The following is a 22,560-nucleotide window of genomic DNA, read 5'->3' as shown; positions in this document are numbered from 1 at the left end:
TTACTCCGGAAGTATAGCTTTCAAATTGACCAAACCAGTAAGATACAATTAAAAGTAGAAACTCTGAGTGAAAGTGGTTATTAAATGAAAGTAAAGTACTTCATGGAACACATTTGGAATGTATGCTTAACATATTTCTGGGTTAAGATAGTCAGCATGGATTGGGGGGACCAGAATATGAACCATATCACTTTGTGTCAACTTGCAGATGGCAAATGGGTATTCTCAAACAGTCTTTTTCATTTTTAATAATAAACGTGAGTGCCTTATTAAATAATTTTGCCAATTTTGACTGGCTGTCATTTTAAAATGATTGATATAACTTTTCTATATGGTTCCTAAGGAATCTACATTGTTTGTATTGAAGCTGTTCAGAAGTATGGGGTAAGAGATGAGCCAATCAAGTTTTATCAAAATCAGCACAGCTGTTATGAAGAAATCTAAAAATAGGTTTTCCATCATTTTGTTTTACAAGTCATGCCAATATTAGAAGTCACAGAATAATACCGTAAACTAGCTGAATTTTTGAAACAGGTGAGCTAATATTAACATTTTTGTGAAAGCAGAAACCTCTATTGTTAGCATCCCAACTGTTTTCTAAACACAAATGATTGTATAGTAGAAAATTAAGAAAGTACATTACCCTTCTGGTGCCTTACTTGGGTTTGCAGAAATCAGTGCCAGGGCTTCAATAGTAGAACTTAAATCAGTCTGTAATTAAGACAAGCAGACATCTGAGCACGTATTTACTTTCTGATTCAAAACTTAGCTGTTGGAAGTAAATTCAATGAAGTACATACAATGTAAAGGTGCTTACATGATTTACCATTTTGTACTTAATTAAGACTTAAGGGTTGTTCTAAATAGAAAGCAAACATTAAACCTCTAGATAAACCTACTCACAACAGTATAAATCATTTTTATTCTATTCCATGTATTGTATATCTATTCAGAAGCTTATTCACAATTTTTAATGCTAGTTCGGGAAAAACAAATTTGAAATACATTTGAAGACTCTACGTTCAGTGACTAAAGAATTAAAATATATCTTCATTGTACAGTAAATGTATTCCTTCCACTCTATTAGCTTACCACAGTGAAAAAACTTTTGATCTCCCTGTCGATGCAGTAGCACTGTGCAAGCTGCATGGCAAATGTGACCGACTTAAGATTCTTGCCACCTTCCATCAGCTGCACAAGGCCCATGGCATACTGTTCCATGTTAATCAGCTCACAGCTGACCAGCATGTCTATTAATTCAATGTTGTACTTTGCATCATTGTCCTGCTCTATCATGCATCTGTGCAGAAAGATATAAAAACTAAATTAGTATTCACCTTATCCCCTTGCAGTTTGCACCCCTCTTCCAATTTTTAAAATAAACAGCCTCAAGGAGATTTAAAAATGCATTAAATGTCATGATTTCATTGACTGGTTTCTAATTTATATGCTGGCTGTCACTAGAGGGTCCATAATAATAATATTTCATAGTCAAAATGGGACTTTCTGTACTATCATGGCATCCATATTTGTGAGGGTGAGTCTGTTTTGATGAATTTGTACATCAGAGCTACAATTTTTTTAATGAATTACTGTGCATGTTATCAAAATCATTGTCATAATTTTTACCTTTTCTATTTTTGGCAAAATATTATTACTAAAAATTATAAATACTTGTGTTTAACCTTACATTTGTATGTACAGTCCAAATACCTCACTGTTCCACTATGCTTTTCTAAGAACAGTAATGCTGGCTTGTTTACACTCAAAACTTGTTTGGTTGAGAATGTAATACTCACAGTGTTAGGTACCCCTCCACCCAGTGACAATGGGTTACAGATTATAATGAATGGAAGTTTTGTACATTATATTTTTCAAGGTAATTGTTTTTAAAATAAAGCAGGTGCAAACTGCCAAGGGTGCATTTGGCAAATGTATAGTTGTTGTTGATGTAGGGTTTAATGCCATTTTTCAGCACACGATAGGCTATACATGGCGGCCAGTATTAATGGTGGAGGAAGAACCCGGGAAGGAACCACCGACCCATGAGAAGCTACTGGCAAGCTTTCTCACATACCCACATTAGTCGAATCTAAGACTTGAAACCATGCAGACAGAGGTGAGATGGCAGAGAGTGCTTTAGACCACTCTGCCACTCGGGGCCCCGCAAATGTATAGCAGAATAAGATTCAGTCTGCAGTCATGCTATATCATGAATGGGTAAGTAGTTATCTTTGCAAGGATGTCATTTACAGGGATATTTTTTTCTCTTAGATACTCACTAACCAAGGCTGACATTTAGTCCTTAATGCCAACATGTGGTTTAAATTCATAAAACTTCATTGCTGCAGAGTTGATATGAAATAAAAAGCTGAACATTCTTTCATGATTTACCTAAAGACTACCATTTATAAAAACACTTACAATACTTCCAGCTTTATAAAGTAGTAGTATTAATTCATACATGAAATTAGAGAGGCTTTCAACAATTATTTACAGACTGTTAGATCAATGTATCTTTTTTCAAATTAGGGCTTTTCCAGAAATCAATTTATGGTAGGTCGGAAGGCGCACAAACCATACTGTGTGGGTTACTGAGTCTTAAGTTGCACTTTCCTCATATTTTGCAAGTATCAGATCTTTTCAATCTGAAGTTGATAGAAGTAAGTGTACGAATTCTAACCCCTTCTGCAAAGTTACATTTATCGATAGTGCCTACAATGTGGATTACAAGTTCGACTATGAAAACTAACCTTGTGACATGACTTCTGGTCCAATGAGGTCCATACATTTGCATGTTTTTCAGCCCCTTTGGCACCAGCAAGTGACAGTCTCTGTAGTGCATCAACAAAGCAACATCAGTTGTCACAGTGTTGCTGTCCAGAAACCCCTCCATTGCCTGAAATAAAAACAGCAATATATCTCCCTTCACCCTTAATACACACATCCCAAAATCCAAAAACTTGAGATAATGAATTTTCAAGCACTGTAATTGGGTGGGAATAAATATGGGATAATGTTGATTACGGTATGTATAGTCTACATGCTTTCACTGTATAATGGTCAATTTGGTTTTAAGTCTAATACATAAAAACAGCCCAGCTTTCATTTTTTTATTATTTATGTTTATTAAATTGTGAGAATCTTTTATCAACCACCACATTGTCTGCTGCTAGGTTGTGTATGCAGTTAAAGAAACACAGGTCGGCTATTGTTTGAGCAATGATTGTATACAGAATTAATTGAAGACACTCACAAAGACGACTTACTGGCTTTACTCACTGATCAGTAATAAGTAACATTTTCAATAATGTTTACTTTGGCATAACACTTCAAGAACCTGGTGAAATTGTTAAATTTCAGAAGCCAAGCTACGATTGTATTAGATTCGAAATTTGTCCATGAACTGTTCCCAAAAATGATAATAACCATTTTACACACTATTTCTCGTACTAGAAAAATACACGTACATGTACATGTATTTAAAATTTCAGGAACCATGCCACGATCGTATTATATTCGAATTCATACACGATCTCGTCCCCAAAATGATAATACGTTTTTTGCATAAAGTGGCAAATTGTTAAATTTCAGAAGCTCTGCCACGATTGTATTATATTAAAATTTATACACGAACTCTTCCCCAAAATGATAATAAATGTTATACACACTACACTATTTCTCATACTTAAAAAAAAAATAATTCCTGGTACGAGAAAAATACACATACATGTATTTAAAATTTCAGGAACCATGCCACAATCATATTAAATTGGAATTCATACATGATCTCCTCTCTATAATGATACTAATTTATTTATACACTATTTCATGTACTTTGAAAAAAAATATTTTTTTCATGTGCGAATATACAAATTTTATGGAGCCACATGTTATAGCGGGGTTGCACTGTATCAAAATGAGCCACCACTCATATTTTAAATTGTATGAACTAATGATTTTTTATACAATGCTTTTCTTGATTTAGAAAAAATCAAACTAATGTTGATAAAAATTAATACAACTGGGAGATAAACATCTCACTGACCAATACACCCTCCCAGATATCCTACAAACTAGCACTCATTATCTAAATTACAAAATCAAGCAATAAGAATGGCTCAGTGAGTCACTATATATTAGAAACAATAAAAAATATTAACCTCTGTTCTACATACCTTTATAAGTAAACTATAAACATTGTCCTGAGAGTTCCTGGCAAGTATGACACCATTAAGAAAAGAGTTAAGCTGACTGGACATCTGGTCTGTTCCAGGGACATTCCCTATCTGCAGCATGCTTTGCTTGATCTCCTCAACAATACGGTCAAAAATTAGCGTCATTGGCTGAAACAAAATATGATCTTATAAGCAGAAGGAAAAAAAACTTAATGAAAACCGTATTTATTTAATGTTGCAAGATATGGTCCCATAGTGGATGGTAAACAAAATAAACAAAATAAAGGGATTTTACAAACTATGTAACAAATGTAAACACTTCAGTATATGCCTGTTACATGAAGCAAGTATAAACAGTAAGCAGTCATAATTGGAGCTATCATTTGGGCAGGTTAAATAAAAACAATTACACAGCAAAGAGGTCGGTAAATTCAGTTTACTTAATTGGTTGACGATTACTTGTGTAGTGCACTGAAAGAATGAGTAGGTGATTCTGTTGTGCTAATTTGCATAGGTAAAAAAGATCAAGTGGAACAACCCAATATATTAATAGTGGCAATATTTCTTTTAAGTTGGAGTTTACCCCATGTTTACCCCATGTATATATAATGGAAAGCATGTTTATTGTTTGTGTGTTCATTTGTGATTAAAAAAGACAGCTGGGGATTTAATATTTAATTCTTTGCACAGGTGGCAAACAACACAATTCATTTCTGTGTTTACCATGTCTGTCAAATTGAGTCGGAGACAATCCATTTGTAACACATTCAACAATGAACATTCCAATTAGTTAACTGTCATTTCAAAATGATTGCAGACATGATATAGATTGATTGATAGGGCCTGTGTAAACATTTTTGAGCCCTGACAATTTAACTGGTACAATTTTAACAAAATATTCATGCAACACGTAGGGCAATAATAAGTCTATACAGCAGTTAATCATCATTAAATCTGGGTAACATGTGTTAATGCAAAAAGGAACAAGAGGCCAAAGTGTGTCTGACATCAATTACCTGACCAACATCTGCACAATCACCAACTGCCATAATTTACCATATATCTTAGGTCAGTGTGATGCTTGTGTATAAATTTCAATACCAAAATGGTTTAGCACTCTAAATGTTTCCCTAAATATCTGTGCAAGTGATATTTTTGGAATCAAATGACTTACACTTATCTGCTTTGAAAATTTCCAGTAACATTTTTCAACTGTCTGCAAGTCTCCAGAAACAACAAAAAAAAACTTTTTGATAGCCATGCTAGCACCAGATACATACAATCCCCACACTGAAAAATGAAAAACAGGACACAATCCCCATCCCATCTGAAGTGTAGCCCATTTTTAACTTTTCAAACCAATACTAGTATATATCTTTGTACATCTTTTTATGTCGGTTTGGGCCATTTGAGACGTTGTGTTGGCTTCCCTTGATTAGATAAATTACAAGTGTTCAGGTTAGATATTACATCTTAGCAGGAAAGGAGATTAAGATTCCTAATGATCCTTTTGATCTAAAGACTAATTGCATGTGCATATGCTTTGTTACCTCCCTTTCATAAGTATCACTATATACACTTTTAATCCATTGCAATAAATCCTTCTATAATGAATTTAACACTTCAATTTTTTATTGTATGATGTATTTAGAAAAATGCTACCAAGATTTTATTTGTCGGAGGAATAAAACCTCTCACGTTAATAATCATGCTTTTCTAAGGACAAATTTTCAGGTCATTTCCAGGATGAAATTACTGAATGGAACTTAAAAGAACATTTTAGATTATAAAACATGCATTTTCGAAATCTAAAGATGTTTCTCTTGCAAGACTCTCCAAAAACATCAAAGTCAGAAATGATGATCATGTACAAAACCACAAAATGTATTACACGAAACAAGTTTGCTTATTCCTATAAAGTAGCATGTAAAGTCATTTCAATGTACAGGATAAAATTCCAACTTTATTTTTCTTCATTATGCTGCTAAGTGAGAACATAATGAAAATACATTATATTTTGTTTCCTTTCAAACCATTAATTCTAAAGAATTCTATAGCAATATATATATATATATATATATATATATATATATATATATATATATATATATATATATATATATATATATATATGCATTTCACAGAAAGTAACATTTCCTATTACAGTATGAAAAAAATAAATACACCAGTTACGTCGAGTAATTTGATCAGGTTTATAGTTTTACAAAATTCAACATAACATTGCCAATAAATGGCAAGTGATATTAAGCCAACTAAACCAATCTTGTACATTTTTTAAAAGTAAAATTCAATATTTTATATTTAAAAAATGAAGTATTATGTGGAAGAGAAACAACAATGAATAGGGTGCAAGGTGTTTACTATGTCTTGTTTATGTGGAAAAGTACTAAAGAATTTAGAAACAGACTATATGATGGGAAATTTTGAAAATCCCATTCTAGTGGCAAGCTCACATATTGGGTAGCAGACGATTTTGTACGTGTGAGACAACTTGCAAAATTGTAAACTTGATTAAGATGCATAATTTTTTTTAAGGTATAAATTTCCATCTTTTATAAAATGTAGTTATTTGTATGATTCTAACAAATACATAGTAAATAGGATTTTCTAGGTTACAGGTTCAAGCACATCAATAAAGTATGGCGAAATCTCTGACAACATGAAGCACCTTCTCAGTAATAAAAATGAACACACAAGGAGTGCAAGTGTGACCACAACCCTCCGCTCAATTTGACTTTTCTCATGCGTCTTTATCGCTTCAGAAATGCAAGCAGACTGAAAAACTACACATACATTCAAAAGACAGTGATGTACCAATGCAGAACTCTCGGACAACCAACGCATGAATCCAATCCGATGAATTAACCTTTATTTTCACCATTATTTTCTCAGAAATGGCAAGTATTATATTTTTTATGTTGGTAATCCGCAGTCAAACAAGATGAAACTACAGTGTAGATAAAACCTTACCCAGTACTCGCCATTTGCATTACTAGTCACATGACTTCACAAATCTCAAATGAGGATGTCGGAAGTCCATTATTCACATGATAACAACTCCTTTATAATGTTGTCATACAGAAATTCAATTAAATGAAAGTCAGATACTTTTTGTAAAAACTAGCAATCTGGCCAGTCTGATTTATCAAGCACAGATCACATCAACACGGTGGTCACGTGATAAAACAATACTCCAAAAGTTGTTCTCTGAATATACAAATATGGAGAATTTTGTGTTCTTTCATTTTTGTATTTTTATTACAAGTATATGACTTTCCTTTAATTTTTTCTTTTTCTCTACAACATTTGAAAAGGCAGGTTGTTACATTTGTGTATAGTACTCGTGCAACTAGCAATGCAAATCATGAGCAATAGGTTACATTTATTAAAATGACGTAGTTTTATCTTGTCTTTAAGCAGATTAAAGACAATGATTTCTGAGAAAATAAGTAATTTTCATATTGATTTCATGCATGTATCACTTGATCTAGCAACTTTTAAAAGTCTGCTAGGCCATCTGGTCCAAGCAGCTATGCTTTGCCACCACAATTATGGCCTCTTGTGATGCTATCATGTAAGAAAAAAGACAGATATTATGCTGACTTTGAAATTAAAAGTCTACTAGACAAATCTAATCCACTGGGCATTTGAATTGACCCAGCAATTTACTGCAAGCAACCAAATAATCCATACTGCACCCTCTGAATATTCTGGTTAGAATTTGAATAAATTTAACTTATGATCAGTTTAGTTACCACTTAATTACGTGACTGTTTCAGGCGTCAAGGCATCAAGTGGTGGCGGAAAATTCCCAGGTTTTTCACAACTTTCTTCGATATTTGCAAAATTCCAGGAGTTTTCATGGTTGTGAAAAAAATTTCATTTATCCTGACTTTTTCCCGATAGTATGGGAACCCTGCATAAATAATCATATAATAAAGCTGCATTGTAACTTCAAGTCTGAGTGTTTCCCGTTACGCACATGTGTGCGTCAGGGACGCACGCTGGAGAAAATTGACACATTTTGTTGCCGTGCATTTTTCTGACACAAAGGATTTATTTACTATCCAATGCATTGACCCCCAGTTCTGACACCAAGGGTGTTTTTTTTAACCCTCAGTTTTACATTGTTGGGGAATACACTGTAATTATAATGTATGTGAAAACACTTAACAATCTATATCTTTTTTTAGCATGCAAGTACTTCAAATCTTGGCTTAATTTTATTGTATAAACATGAAATTCCACAATTAAATTATATGTGAGGTTTATTAATGCTTTGTCTTTTTCCCTAGTGTGTTAGTACTTAGCAATAACTTTACTGTATTAACATGAAATTTCATAATTAAATTAAATATTGATATCTCATTTCAACCTTTTTCCCCTATCCTGTTTCAAAACAGGCCAGTATATTTGTGACAGTTTAAAAAATTACACTAGTAAGAGGGTTGGGGGATTTTTCCTATCTATCATTTGGGGGGGGGGGGTTGTCCATCAAGGACTAACAAGCTTTGGGATCAGGATTGATTAATGTGCCTGTCAAATGGATCACTTACCTGATGAGGCCTCTCATTCCAGGCGGTAAAACGTAAATTGTTACTGAAAAAATCCTGGAATGCTTCAAATAAATCCATTGTACACTGCAATCTGCCTTGGGGTCACGTCACAAACCTTAATAAATAAGAAACCATGATCATTTAAGTTTCAAGATTGGGAACATCAAGCATTTCTTAGTGATATTCATTCAGCATAAACAATAATCAATTTCAATTACAAACTGCAAGTACTCGAGAAATGTGATAACCTAAACAGGAGTTGCCAAATAATAGTTGAGCTTGGCCATACACGTAACATTGGATCAAGACCAATTGGTACCAATTTCTATGGAAATTCTTGATTGCTCTCGAAGAGATAATTATTCTCAATAACTAGTTAATGAGCATTTATTAACAATTGTCAGCATATATTTTGTTGTCATGATGCTAAATAAAGGGATACAGCTAAGGGCACATATACCCTTTTTGTTTTAATTGTAATATTGTCTAGGTAAAGTTAATATGTACAAATAAAACAAAAATAAACAGACTTTGTATGACTGTGACTTTGCATGAATTTTTGGTGTTTAGTAGGACCCTTAAGGTGCCAAATATTCAACAATCAGGATTGAACTGATTTGATTAAAATATCTTAATATTTTATTGTATATATATATTACAAAAAATCAAACAAAAATAATCTCATTTAGTCTGAGTAAATGAGGGGCCCCGAGTGGTCTAAAGCACTCTCACGGATCACTGCCATCTCACCTCTGTTTGCAAGGGTTCGAGTCTTGGGCTCAGCCGATGTGGATATGTGAGAAAGCTTGCTGGTAGCTTCTCGTGGGTCAGTGGTTCTTTCCAGGATTTTTCTTGGGTTCTTCCTCCACCATTAATACTGGCCACCATGTATAGCCTATCTTGTCCTGCAAAATGGCGTTAAACCCTATACCAAATGAGTAAATGAACCTATATGACCAAGTTGATTTACTCTTTAATTAAAGATTAAAAGTATGTCTAAACACTGCAAATTCAGGCAAAGTCATATTCTGTTTATGCTTGTTTTATTTGTACATAGTGGCAAACTTTATTTTAAGTTTTAAAAAGGGCATTTTAATGTTGGTTGAAAGTAAAATTGGTAAATTTGCAACCTTAGTTGTCTCCCTTTATTTTGCATTGTTCAGTATGCCAACAATTGCTAATAAACTGTCATTAACTAGTTGTTTAAAAATAATTGTATTATTAAGATATATGCAGTAATATTATGACAGTAGTATACTGTATAATAATAACAATAATAATAATAATAATAATAATAATAATAATATGAAAATTGTATATATTTGTCTCTCAATAAGATAATTATTTTATAAAATTATTAAATCTGGCTTTGTCTATTTTACAAATGGTCTGGATACGGAATCCATACATACTTTTACAGAAATATCCATATTCTATAGTTGAACCACTCTTATGGATTTCAGTGTATCCATATGGAAATGTTATGGATTCCTTACATACTTCTTATGGAAAATCTCATGGAATATATGCAAATTAGTCCATGAGAGCTGTATTGTCCATATGGAATAAAATTAAAATTTGTGAATAATCCATATGGAATTTGGCAATTGTCTGTATGAAATTAATGAATAATCCATATGGAATTTGGTAATAGTCCATCTCGTAGGGAATTTTCCAGGTGGACCCGTACAAAATTTTCCACATGGACATTTTTATTCCATAGCTGAACCATCTTATGGATTTCAATGTATCCATATGGAAATGTTATGAATTCCATACGTTCTCCATATGGAAAATCCCACAAAATATGCAAATTGGGCCTTGAAATCTGTAGGTTGTCCATATGGAATAAAATTAAAATCCCATTTGGAATTTGGTAATAATCCATATGGAATTTCTGATTAATCCATATAGAATTTGTAAATGTTTCATTTGGTAATAGTCCATCCCGTACAAAATTTTCCAGGCGTACTTAAAGCAGATTTCAGGTGGGTTTTTTAAGCGCTTTCTGCCTAAACCAATAAAAAGTCTGCTTCAGCTTTCTATTAAACTGCCTAATGATTCTTAGACATTACTTGGAATCAGTGATAAATATTCACAATTTTTTAAATAGATTATTTTGACAGACATTATAAAATAAGACATTGCATACAAAACCTAATCCATGATGGCATTACTTAAGTCTTTTTCATTTTACTTTAGGTTTGGTTAGATTTCACAAATATTCTTAAGTCTTTTTCATTTTACTTTAGGTTTGGTTATATTTCACAAATATTTTGACCAAAACATTCATTGAAAATGTGGTGAGATCTCACTAAAATTTCACTGAAATATTTGTGAGGTTTCACAAATCTGACTAAAACTTTTGTCAGACTCAACTAGAATTTTGATCATTATATGGTATTTCACTGAAGTTTCAAGTAGTTTTTCAGACATTTTAGAAGGTTTCAAATTAATAATAGATATGACTTTATTAACCAAGATGACATTAAGTGTGCATTAAAACAAATATACAGATGTTGTAATTATAAGACATCGAAGGCAAGAGATATGGGTGTTGATAATAATAATAATACTAATAATGACTTTATTTAGAGAAGGTAACTCAGTTAGTTATAGAACTAATCTACCTTGAGACCTTCTATCTGTTATGTACAATATATACAACATGATGTGAAGAATCTGGCTTGACACTAAATAATTATCAAAGTATCAAGCCTGGAACATATGCACAGGCATCTGTGAACACATAAACATATATAAAGAATCGAATATTAATATGCATTGAAAAATTCAACTGTGAAAATAATGCGAAATTACAGAAAAGCATACATTTATGACACTGATTATAAAAAGAAATGCTCCAAACCTGTCTTATGTCACTTGTGCTGTAGACTTCATTTTATATTAATGTAAAACTATGATGCTGTTGCGATCTCTTGACTTAGTCCTTATTCCATAAGCAGCCGTGACAAACGTTTATCATGATATAATTACTCTTATTTTACAATGAATTCTAACACACCTAGAATATTTTGATAATATACACAATAATGCCTCACAATATTCAAAGATGATTATACGTGGGGGCCAAGAACATTCTGCAAAGATATGACTATCTTCGATTGACATGGGTATTTGGCAACAATTCCCACGTTGTCCCTCCTTAAATTCATTCTGGAAGTTAATCAGTTTTGAGTTATATAACTTCGAAATCATCCTGGTTTAATTCCTTGTCCTATTTAGTACGTTAGACGCTACTGTAAAGCTCTTTATGGCACAAAAAGCAAAATGCTAGTCCTGGCATTCAGTTTTCATATAGATTGACCAATTACATTCCCATCGACTTTGCATTCAAGCTATTCTCATTGCAACACATTTTTCAAATGGTTATTCAATCTTGTATCCCGCTCAAAAATTTGAATCGCCATGTTTAGCAAGCATGCTCATTCCCATCAGTTTCCATTATGCAACGATTCATTGGGCAAGTACAAAATGTTGACCAATCAGAAAGCTCTTTACAGCGATCAAGTTTTAAATAATAAATGGAACAGATACTTATTAGAAAGCTCGTTGCGGATTGTGACTCGATAAAGCATTATTTAAAAAAATGTTTCGGAGACGATATTTTTTTAAAAAAAGAGGTCCGTATTGAGGAAAATCAGATTCAGGTCAGGAGAAAAGTGAAATTCTGATTTAAATGGGAAAACAAGAAAAATTGTTTGAGGGCAGTTAAATCCATTATAAGTTAAACAAAAATACAACAACGACTACAAAATTTGAAAAAGAAATAAAACAAGGAAAGATGTGGAAATAAGTTATTGTGCCCAAAATAAACAATAAAAGTACAGCTATCAGAAACAGGAAATATAAATGCTGCTGAAAATCGTTCAAATTGTAAAAGATATTTTTTATTGAAATGTCACTGATATTACAATCACAAAATATCACTATATTTTCAGAATTGTTTTTACAAACTCTTAGTGATATTTCAATCACAAAATTTCATTGATAATTTTGGTAAAATCTTTCTAAATACCATAATTTGAGTGAAAAAAAGGACATTTGAGTGAATGTCAAAACAATTTCAATGTGAATTTGATGAAATTTCAGTCACATTTTCACTCGGGTATGATTATTGTAGAGCATATTTTAACAGGAAGCAAAGAAAAAAAAGTCCACATATTCATCTATGCTTGTATAGATATTAATATTCTGATCATGTTTACATTTTCTATACTTTTTGGGTCATGTTTTTGTCTGTTTTTAAACATCTGTGGAAATAAGTGACATGCATGTATTTTCTTCAAATTAATATGAGTATAAATTCATCCTTCCACATCAGCTACACTGACATATAGATGTACTCTAACTCCCACCAATATTTCTATTTTTGAATCAGATAGTTTAGATTATTAATTCTTCAGAGTATTTTCCATGATGCTATAATACATGAGCCTGCTTTCCAAATGGAAAAAAAGTGCTTATGGATTAAAGATGCAACTTTATTCCATATGGAATTTTCACTTGCTGTGAAGTACTTATGGAATTGATATGGGATAAATTGTCTGATTCCATAAGTTTTTCAGTCCCTATCTCTTCCATATGGATTCCTGAAGTATTCCATATGGAATCCATGAGAAATTTCTGTATGGGTGGTCTGCCTTTGTCATACTCTATCTGCCTTTGTTCCATCAATTATTTGCTTTTATACTTATGTAATAAAAATTGTGATACTATTACTGTATTTATCTCAATAATATAACTACTTTTTTAAAATTCATGAATGAACATTTGTTAACAATTTTTGGAATATAGGGATGCAACTAGGTGTGTGTATGTACTAATTTTATGTTCAAACAATGCTTACTTTATTTATAAAATTGTCAAAAAATGTTTAATATAGTAAATTAAGCAAAAATGAACAGACTTTGCAGGAATCTGTCTGACTTTGGATGTCATGTGCTCACAGTCAATGTTACAGTGTATGCAAAGCATGTCTACATTCAATAACAGAGACCGGCGGCCTGAAGTTTTATCTTCATCAGTTAATGGTTAAAATGTAGTCTACAAACATTAATGTCTCTTGCATATGGGTATTTATTTTATCTGAGTGCAAAACATTCTGAGCAAAGATAATAAAACATTATCTTTACAGATTACATTTTCCCATTAATTTATGTGTTGACCTTAATAATTTCAAAAGGAGGCTTATAACACAATTATGTGCCCACAAACAAATTTATGACATAATAACCAAATGCTATAAATGATTTCCTGAATGAGTTAGTGTTGTAATTAAAATATAATGATTGTGTATATCGATCAATTCAGTAACCAAATGTTACTTTGACAAAGCTCTTCGAGTCATTTGATGTTTTATCTTTAAACTTTCATTTTCAGATCAAAGTACAAGTTGGTAGTCTGAAAAAAGGGCACAAATAATATATGGGCGATGAAACAAATGTGATAAATTTGGTTTCAAGTCTGTCATCTGGTTTTGATCCTAATCTGGTAATAACTTGTCTAATGAAATGGTTTTCTCACAAAGCAACAACAAGTAAAAACACCTACCTTTCAGTATAAAGTTGATGCTGACAATGTTTGTCCAAAATGCTGAATTAAGCTAATGACTTGAAACCAGTAATACTCCAACTGTTTTATACAGAAAAGACAAATACCCTTTTTATATCCCTGGTCTAACTATTAAACAAAACATAAGTATGCCAAGTTTGGCATTGAGTATTAGGGGTGCCATATTAAATTAATTACATCTGTTTTGAGACCTTATCTAAACGCCCTTGGGGCAAATATACAGGATGTCACTGAGACCCTCTTCTTGAGTACCCCAAGCTAAGAATTAGACAGGTATTGTGTTTTTTAATTGCAGGAAAGTGACTTGCTAAACAGACACAAGATCAAACACTATGACACAAAAGGTATTTTTCCAAATTTAGTGATTTTAATCAAGATACTTGTACAAGATGTTAGCTAAATATCATGGGCATAAAAGAATCTTTTATAAATATATTTAATTAGGAAGTCTACACTGTTTTTCTCTAAGGTGTACAAATACCATAGCTTTAATGATGATGTAGTAGACTCTAATGCATACATTTATTTACATTTACAGTGCTCTATATAAGAACTTACTAAATTATTTTTTTTTTAACCCCAAAGATTAAAACTATCTGGGGTTTTTAAAATCCCTTTAATGAATATGCAGATATAGCACCGAGTTAAAAGTAAACACTTATACATACATTTACTTATACTTACAGTGCTCTCTATCATAATTTACTAAATTGTTTTTTTTTTACTCCAAAGATTACAAATGGTTTTTTAAAAATAAAAGTCAATCGGGTATTTTGTAACGTCTCAAAGCACAAACTTACCATTGCAGACTGACTCTTAATTAGGGAGATTTATGATGACTTTCTGAATAAAATCAAATAGCTTAATGTAGCTCAAGACTTTTGGAAAGTGTATCAAATTATATCAGAGTGAGTGTTCACACACTAATAAAGTACTATCATTTTGGACATGATAAATGTCAGGAACATCTATTTATGGCATAGTTTATTAAATGTGTAACCTGAAAACAAAGAATGTGCTTATGACAGGAGCAACAGACAATTAAAGCCTGAACTAAATGCTGAGATTAAAGAAATGCTCATAAATATGCAAATATACTGGTGGTTGCCCTTGTACAAGTACATACATGTTATTATCAGAATATTCAAAACATATACATGTAACTGTCATGAAATTTACTATTGAATCAAGACAAAATGATTTATTGTGTGAATTGTGTGATTTAGATTTTAACCTACCTTTAAGATGTCTGCAGTGTGGCAATTTATAGTGAGATCAAGGCAGTCTCACATGAATATTTCTGTCTAAACCTGAATGATTTGGGTTTAACAGCAGTGTTTGGTTAAATATGACATGAATGAGTCAAGGACGTTTTTCACTCAATTTTCACAAGTTTGGTATTATCAAGATTGGCTGGTAGTTTATCAGCACCAGCCTTAGAACCAGATTTGTGAATAGGAGTTACTTTTGTAGTTTTCCATATTTTGGGGACAGATGAGGTTGCAATACATGTACTTAAATTGATTATGAATGTTATGCTATCTGAAATAGCAGATGCACTAGATTTAATGAGTTGTGGAGCTTCTGATCAAGTCCTGCAGCTTTCTTGGTATCAAGTTCACCAAGACATTTTTAACAAAGATTTTTTGAAACTGGTGGGATAAAGAAACATACATCCTAAAAGATTTTGCTGCTGCAGAACATTTTCAGTTAATTCAAGTTGTTTTCTATCACTGGTTCTTTTAACTTTATGGCGATGTTAATGAAAAATAATCATTGTAAACATTATCAATGTATGTGTTATCAGTGACTATGGTGTCATTTACAAAATGTGAGTGAACTTTACTTGTCTGATCTTTGTGTGTTCCTCCAGCGAATTCATTGAAGACTTTTCAAATGGAGTTTGTGTTGCTCTTTTTGTTTTCAAGCATTGATTGATATTAATTTTTTTTTATAGCTTTTTTAAAATCCTACTTGTTATTTTATTTCTCCATACTTTATATTGTGCATGGTTTTCCATAGCCTTCAATTGGTCTCATGTTTTCATAGCATCTAGGATTTCAGTAGTAAGCCAATTAGGTTGAATTTCATTCTTCAATTGATGTACTTTCAGGGGTGCATGCTTAGAGACTATATCCATAAATAAGTCAGTCCTCACCTTCAGAGCTTCATCTATGTCATCCAAATTTTGGATCATATTCCATGGAACTTTATATGGGTCATCTGAGAAATTGTTCTTCATTAAAAATGTTGAAAAATGATTGCAAAAAACACAAGCTGCACATGACAAAATGGTGGCAAACAAGGAACTGACAAAATTGGATAAATGTTTTAGAATTAGACAGATAGAGACAAAGAATGCAGATTTTAAAATGTGCTTATAAAGAGGGCACTTAGGAAAATGATTTAACTGAAATAACCCTGGAAAGTAGACCATTAGTATGGGAACGATAATGACAACTCTACAATTGATGAACAAAGACTGGTATGGCAACGATAATGACAACTCTACAATTGATGAACAAAGACTTTATCAGTTTAACAGAATCCCTCAACAGAAAAGGGTTCAAGGGATATATTCTAAGACTCAAGGGAACTAAGCCCATACTACCAATAGGAGAAATAATAAAGGGAGGAAAGAAAGTATTGGTTAAAGAACCACTTCGACTATTAAGACAAAATTAAAAAGAAAACTGCGGAATTACACCTGTCAGACACACCAATGAAAATCCACCTACAGGCAATGGTTGAGAGGTTCAAAGGGAAATTTAAAATAAGAGTGATGAAAGCAAGAATGGACATTATCCTCCTTATTCCTATCAAACACGCAATAAAGATATTGGAAATAGGAAAATCAGAAATAAACAAATTAATGATAGTCTTTTTCCTATATGGCTTCCTAACAAAATCATGGTAGAAAAGATGCATCCACCACAGAAAGTGCACCAAATGTGGGAACATTGTACACATACCACAGACATTTTTGTATTGGAAACAACAATTGTCCTGAACCAAAAACAGCAAGAACAGCAGAAACAAAAACAACAAGTGCAGGTCCCTAATAAAAAAAAGAACAGCAGGAAGAACACTGGAACACCAAACAAGAACAGAAACAAGAACAAAACCAACAAAAGAAACAACAGCACAAACAACAACAACAACAACACAATGCAGGGAAAACAGCAAGAGACAACATCAAATAACAAAGAATTGCAGCACCAAGAATAACAGAACACAAAAAATTGGAAGAAGAACAAGTACAAAAACAATAGAATAGAGTATAAAACCAAAAGCAGCAGCAAGGATAGCAACACAAACAGAAGCTAAAACAAGAGATAACAATTAATGAACAAAAGAAAGGAATGAAATTGGAAAGAATTAAAATGAGAGCCAGAAGGATACAAACAAGACAAAAGAAAAAAAAAAATGATGGAATTATACTTAATGGATTTCAACAAGTACCGGTACTTAGAATCCTAATGAACACAGCATTAAAAGGAAAAGATCTGTAATGACAAAAGTAAGTTTGAAAATAATACAATCAGAACAACCCACACAAAAAAATGCCTACCCTTCTGCACATGAGATTCTCACGTGAGATCTAACTCAGAACAAATATACATTTTTTAAAATAAAAATTATATATATAGAAAATTGAAAACATAGTACACACCAATAAAAAAAAACATAAAGCTTGGGAACAATATCATTAGAGCAGGGGTCTCCCTTAACTGGTCTGAAAAGACCAAACAAGGGTGGATTTTTGTCCTAGGAGTGAAATCTTAGCAGAAATGTGAAATTTAGAGCAGTAAAATGTGATTGCTAATGTATAGATGATCAATGTTGCAAAATGGAGACAGGACCATAGATAATCACATTTGGCCTTATGGCCTGGTGAACTAGCAATCCTCATTTCACATTACACCCTGTATTCCAATTGCATTTAACTGACTGTTAAACCAGACTTTAATCAATGATTACATAGTCTCTACAAAGTTTTCACCTATAAGCCTTACAAATATTATTTATCATACAGAAAATTTAAAATGACAAGATAAAATGTAGGACCCTTTTGCATGTAAAGGGCTATTTTAAAAATTATCCTGACCTTTTTAATCAACACATTCAATATGGCCATGATATGTGCAGTAATACTAGTATACTTGTTTACAGTGGTATTTATTTCCCATGGTACACAACACATACTTTTTCAGTACTTCAGTAGTTTCCATCAGTAAAGAATGTCAGGGTTTCTACAGACTTCAAAACCAGGGCTATTTCACAAAACTCAAGGACCAAATTATGTTGAGATGAAACCGTCTATTGATCATAACTGTATAAAATAAGCTTCTTACTCAGTGCTTTGAGCACTATGACATGCAAAGTTATACATTTTTTTAAAATCCATTGTAAACAATTTCACTACTTTTCCAAAACTTTGCAAAGTTTTGAAAAATCCCATGACTTTTCAAGGCCCCTGAAATTTTTTAAAATGCCAAAAGGTTTCCAGGATTCCAGGACCCACAGGACCATGGATGTATGGAAATTCCAGAGTAATCTTCATAGAAATGTCTATGGATATTACAAGTTTGGCTTCATTTTTCATGACCAAATGAATCCAGGATTATGTTTTTTTAAAAATCTTTTTACAGAATTTTTGGAGGTAACAATGTAATTTTGAATGGGAAATATATTTGAATCAAATCAAACTTTTTAAAAAATATAATTAAAGTCTAGTTTATTTTTGTTGTGTTGAAGTTTAAGCTCTCTCGTACAACTGCAGTGGCTAAACCTGAGACTTGAACCCACACAGATGGAGTGAGATGTATGTGATTTATAAATGCTTAAAATTACACCACCCAGGGCCACAATTTCATCATGTACTAGTGCATGTTAATTTGCTAAGGAAACATGTTCCTTTATGCAATGCAAATCATCAAAAGATTTTCAGCAGATCAGTTGTTTTCTGTCTGAATAATATGCCATTTTTCTAGTCCACTAAATATGTTCTTGTCAAGCAAGTGCATTTCTTGTTTACTAACTCTAATAAACATCTTTCCCTGGGTGTTAGCTTCCCACTCTATGTTTCTCTGCATATTATATCAACGGCATGGCTAGCAAACTGTAGGCTTCAGTGTCAACACTTTCTTTTTTTCATGAACAAGCTTTGAATCATCAGCACAGTGTAAGCATTAACCCACCCTAGGCAGATTTTAACTTGTACAACAATTAACATACACATAGCAAAGTGACCACTTAATGGGGGGGGGCTGATAATTATTTTAGCCAAGTTATTTCATTTCCTTCAACTTCAATATGGTTAATTTTGAAAACAATATAGTGGATACAATATGTTGTTGGATTGCTTTCAAGCAAAACAAGATATATATTTTTCCATCTTCATGACAGTGGGAAATGTTCAGGAAAGTGTTTCCCTGCTTCAGTTGGTCCATAATTTAATTTGATATATCATGGTACATATAGAGATAATTTTATGTAAGAAACATTTACAGCGGTATACCATGGTACCCATTTCCAACAGCCAATATTGTACAGACATGCTGTTAAATGATATACATACATTTATACATATGTATATACATGCAGACAGAATAATGATATACACCAGACCATATCATACACTTGCTACAGATGCTGTGATATCATAAGCTTGCTACAGATGCTGTGATCTAATCAGACTGGAACAGAAAATAAGAGGACAAACAACTGCATCTCTGAACCCATAAATCCATACTGATTGAGAGAACTTCTTGACTCCATCCAACCTACCTTCCAATGTACCTCTGGATTCCCTGTGCTGATGACCTTTCTTTCCTCAGCATTCCCTGTGCTGATGACCTTTCTTTCTTCAGCTTGACCAGATGGTCCTCTCTTCTCTCCATTTGTCTCGCCATTCTTATTCTGGGCTAAAATATGAAATTTGAATGGTCATTTCTTCAACTACAGAAGTTTCAGTTAAAATTTCTAAAAATAACACCACAGTTCTAGCAAAATTCCCATGGAAGGTTCACATTTCTTCCAGTTAATGACTCAAGGTGGGTGAACTTGTATGACCATGGACCAGGTTGAAACTGGAAACAGGACTATTTCTACTTGCAGTAGGCATATGTAATGCACCAGCATAAACCATACCAAATTTCAGCAATGCTCTTGTTGAATTCCCACACCAATTTATATACAAGAACATCCATTACATTGACCAATCAACTTTGACTACAGAGATACTATCATACAGAGCCGATTTCTTTGATGAATCGCCCAGTTTCAAGTTCTGTTTCTTGCTGTTGTTCCTTCTGTCAGCTACCTCTTTTGCATTACAAGATTTTCATCCTTTGTTAGTTTGTTAGTGCCCTCAAATAAACGTAAAAAGATGCATTAAACAAGTACTAACCTTACTTGTAGCCTTGCTTGTAGCATTGGTGTATAGTGCCTTTAAATAAATCTAAATGATATATTAAACAAGTCCTTACCTTGATTCTAGCACTCATGATATTGTTTATATTTGACCCTTTGTTGCCAATTACAGCACCAACTGTTGACTCCAGTATGTAAAGGGTAAGGTGACTTCAAGCTGTTAGGGGGTTGTTGTTTGGGTCAATTCCACTAAAAAGACCATTAAAGAAAGAGTTCCCCTGAAATGTACAATTCAAATGTTTGATCAAAATCATTTGGAAACAACAGTGGGGAATAACATCTGTTATTTAACTGATAGCTTCCATGACAATAAAAAGCAGAGGCAAAACAACTATGCCTTCTTATAGTAACAAAGTACCAATATTTTGTGCAGGCAATCCATGACCAGCTAAATGAAAAACAAAAAACACTAATGAATAATGGAAGGGCAGACAATGATTCACAGTAAAATTTCCAGCTACAGATGCTGTGATCTAATCAGACTGGAACAGAAACATAAGAGTTATTTAATCCTAATTAATTATGGTCATATGGGTCATGTATTTATTAAATTCCAGAATAAATATTCACTTTTCCAGTGTTATACATTCGTCATCATTGTCAAGTCCATCTACAGCAGTTTGATCAAACTTTCTTCTCAACTAAATTAGCCATGATCCAACTAGTAGACATAGTCATTTTAGTAGACCAACAAACTGGCGACAATTGTGCTGTAGGACAATTATACAATGGCCTTATGTAGCACATTACCAGAAAGATGGGAAATAACTGACAACACTCTACTTATATGCTGGAAACTGATTATACGTTACAATTTACCAGAAAAGACACGAAAAGAATGGAAAAAAACTCTCACGTGACTTTTACTTCCCAAGTTTTCTTTAGGTTTATTCTTTAGTAAAAATTGAGATGTTTTTTTGCAATGGCATAATTCATGAAGAGGCTCAGCATTTTGAGACACTTCTGCCAAATTTGGAATGATGAGCATCTGAGCCCATAATCCAATTTCACTTCCCCCATAAGTGCCTCGTGATCCCATGAGATGACATTGGTCATGCGGCTGATCAAGACAGAACATGAGAACTATAAATAGCTAACCAGGTGTAGAGTATGCATCTTTATATTATAAAGATCCAAAACATGAGAAATATAAACACTTAAAGATACATAAAGGTGATTTTGATGCTTGTTTGTGTCTTTCAGCAGAGAGCAGACAGTGTGTATCTTGGTGGATATCTAATGTGCACTCCAGTTTTAAATTAGTCTCACGTAGTGAACCGCAGATTGTTTATACCTTTGACAGGTGGCTATTGGGATCAAAAGGAAAAACTGCATCATATTAACTTCTCATGCCAGCAATGAATAATGAAGGATTATCAGACAGGGATGCCTTCCTCATAATCATTTTCATGGAGAACATCAACTAAAAAACAGCACTGGGGTCATCTCCAAAAGTGGATGTTGTTTTCAAATAAAAGACAGATTTATCCACTTGACCCACCTGTGACTTTTGTTAATGAGTTTTAACTGATTTAGTAGATAAAGGTTTAGGTTATAGTTCTGTGGATACAGCTAGTACTGAACTTTTGTCATTAGTTAGTGTTACTTTCCAATCCACTGTGAACAATAATGTATTATGTTGAACTACTTTCTCTCTTTACAAAGCAATGACCAATTGTCAGTGAGGAACTTATTATGAAGTTTTAAGCCAGATATGTGAGACACTTCATCTTATGCAGACAAATAGCATTTAAAAGTTTAAATTTAAAAAAAAA

General features: G+C 32.8%; 1 protein-coding gene across 1 annotated transcript in view; it reads right to left on the bottom strand.

The window, feature by feature from the left end:
* LOC149776476 (CCR4-NOT transcription complex subunit 1-like) overlaps window positions 1–20,997 on the bottom strand; it is a 36,769-nt gene extending 15,772 nt beyond the window's left edge. Inside the window, exons 1-8 of the mRNA XM_089941309.1 lie at window positions 20,842–20,997; window positions 20,210–20,277; window positions 20,141–20,176; window positions 8,756–8,870; window positions 4,179–4,346; window positions 2,754–2,899; window positions 1,093–1,300; window positions 644–711 (exon numbers count right to left, since the gene is read on the bottom strand). Of these exons, the coding sequence (XP_089797435.1) occupies window positions 644–711; window positions 1,093–1,300; window positions 2,754–2,899; window positions 4,179–4,346; window positions 8,756–8,833 (668 nt within the window). The 5' untranslated portion in view covers window positions 8,834–8,870; window positions 20,141–20,176; window positions 20,210–20,277; window positions 20,842–20,997. The remainder of the gene's footprint in view (window positions 1–643; window positions 712–1,092; window positions 1,301–2,753; window positions 2,900–4,178; window positions 4,347–8,755; window positions 8,871–20,140; window positions 20,177–20,209; window positions 20,278–20,841) is intronic.
* Window positions 20,998–22,560: the final 1,563 nt, after the last annotated feature.

Source organism: Sinohyriopsis cumingii, chromosome 18 (genome assembly GCF_028554795.1).
Source record: "Sinohyriopsis cumingii isolate HCF-2022 chromosome 18, ASM2855479v2, whole genome shotgun sequence".
Taxonomy (NCBI): domain Eukaryota; kingdom Metazoa; phylum Mollusca; class Bivalvia; order Unionida; family Unionidae; genus Sinohyriopsis; species Sinohyriopsis cumingii.
Note: the sequence above shows the minus strand (reverse complement) of the source record. Positions and strands in the feature narration are given on the sequence as shown.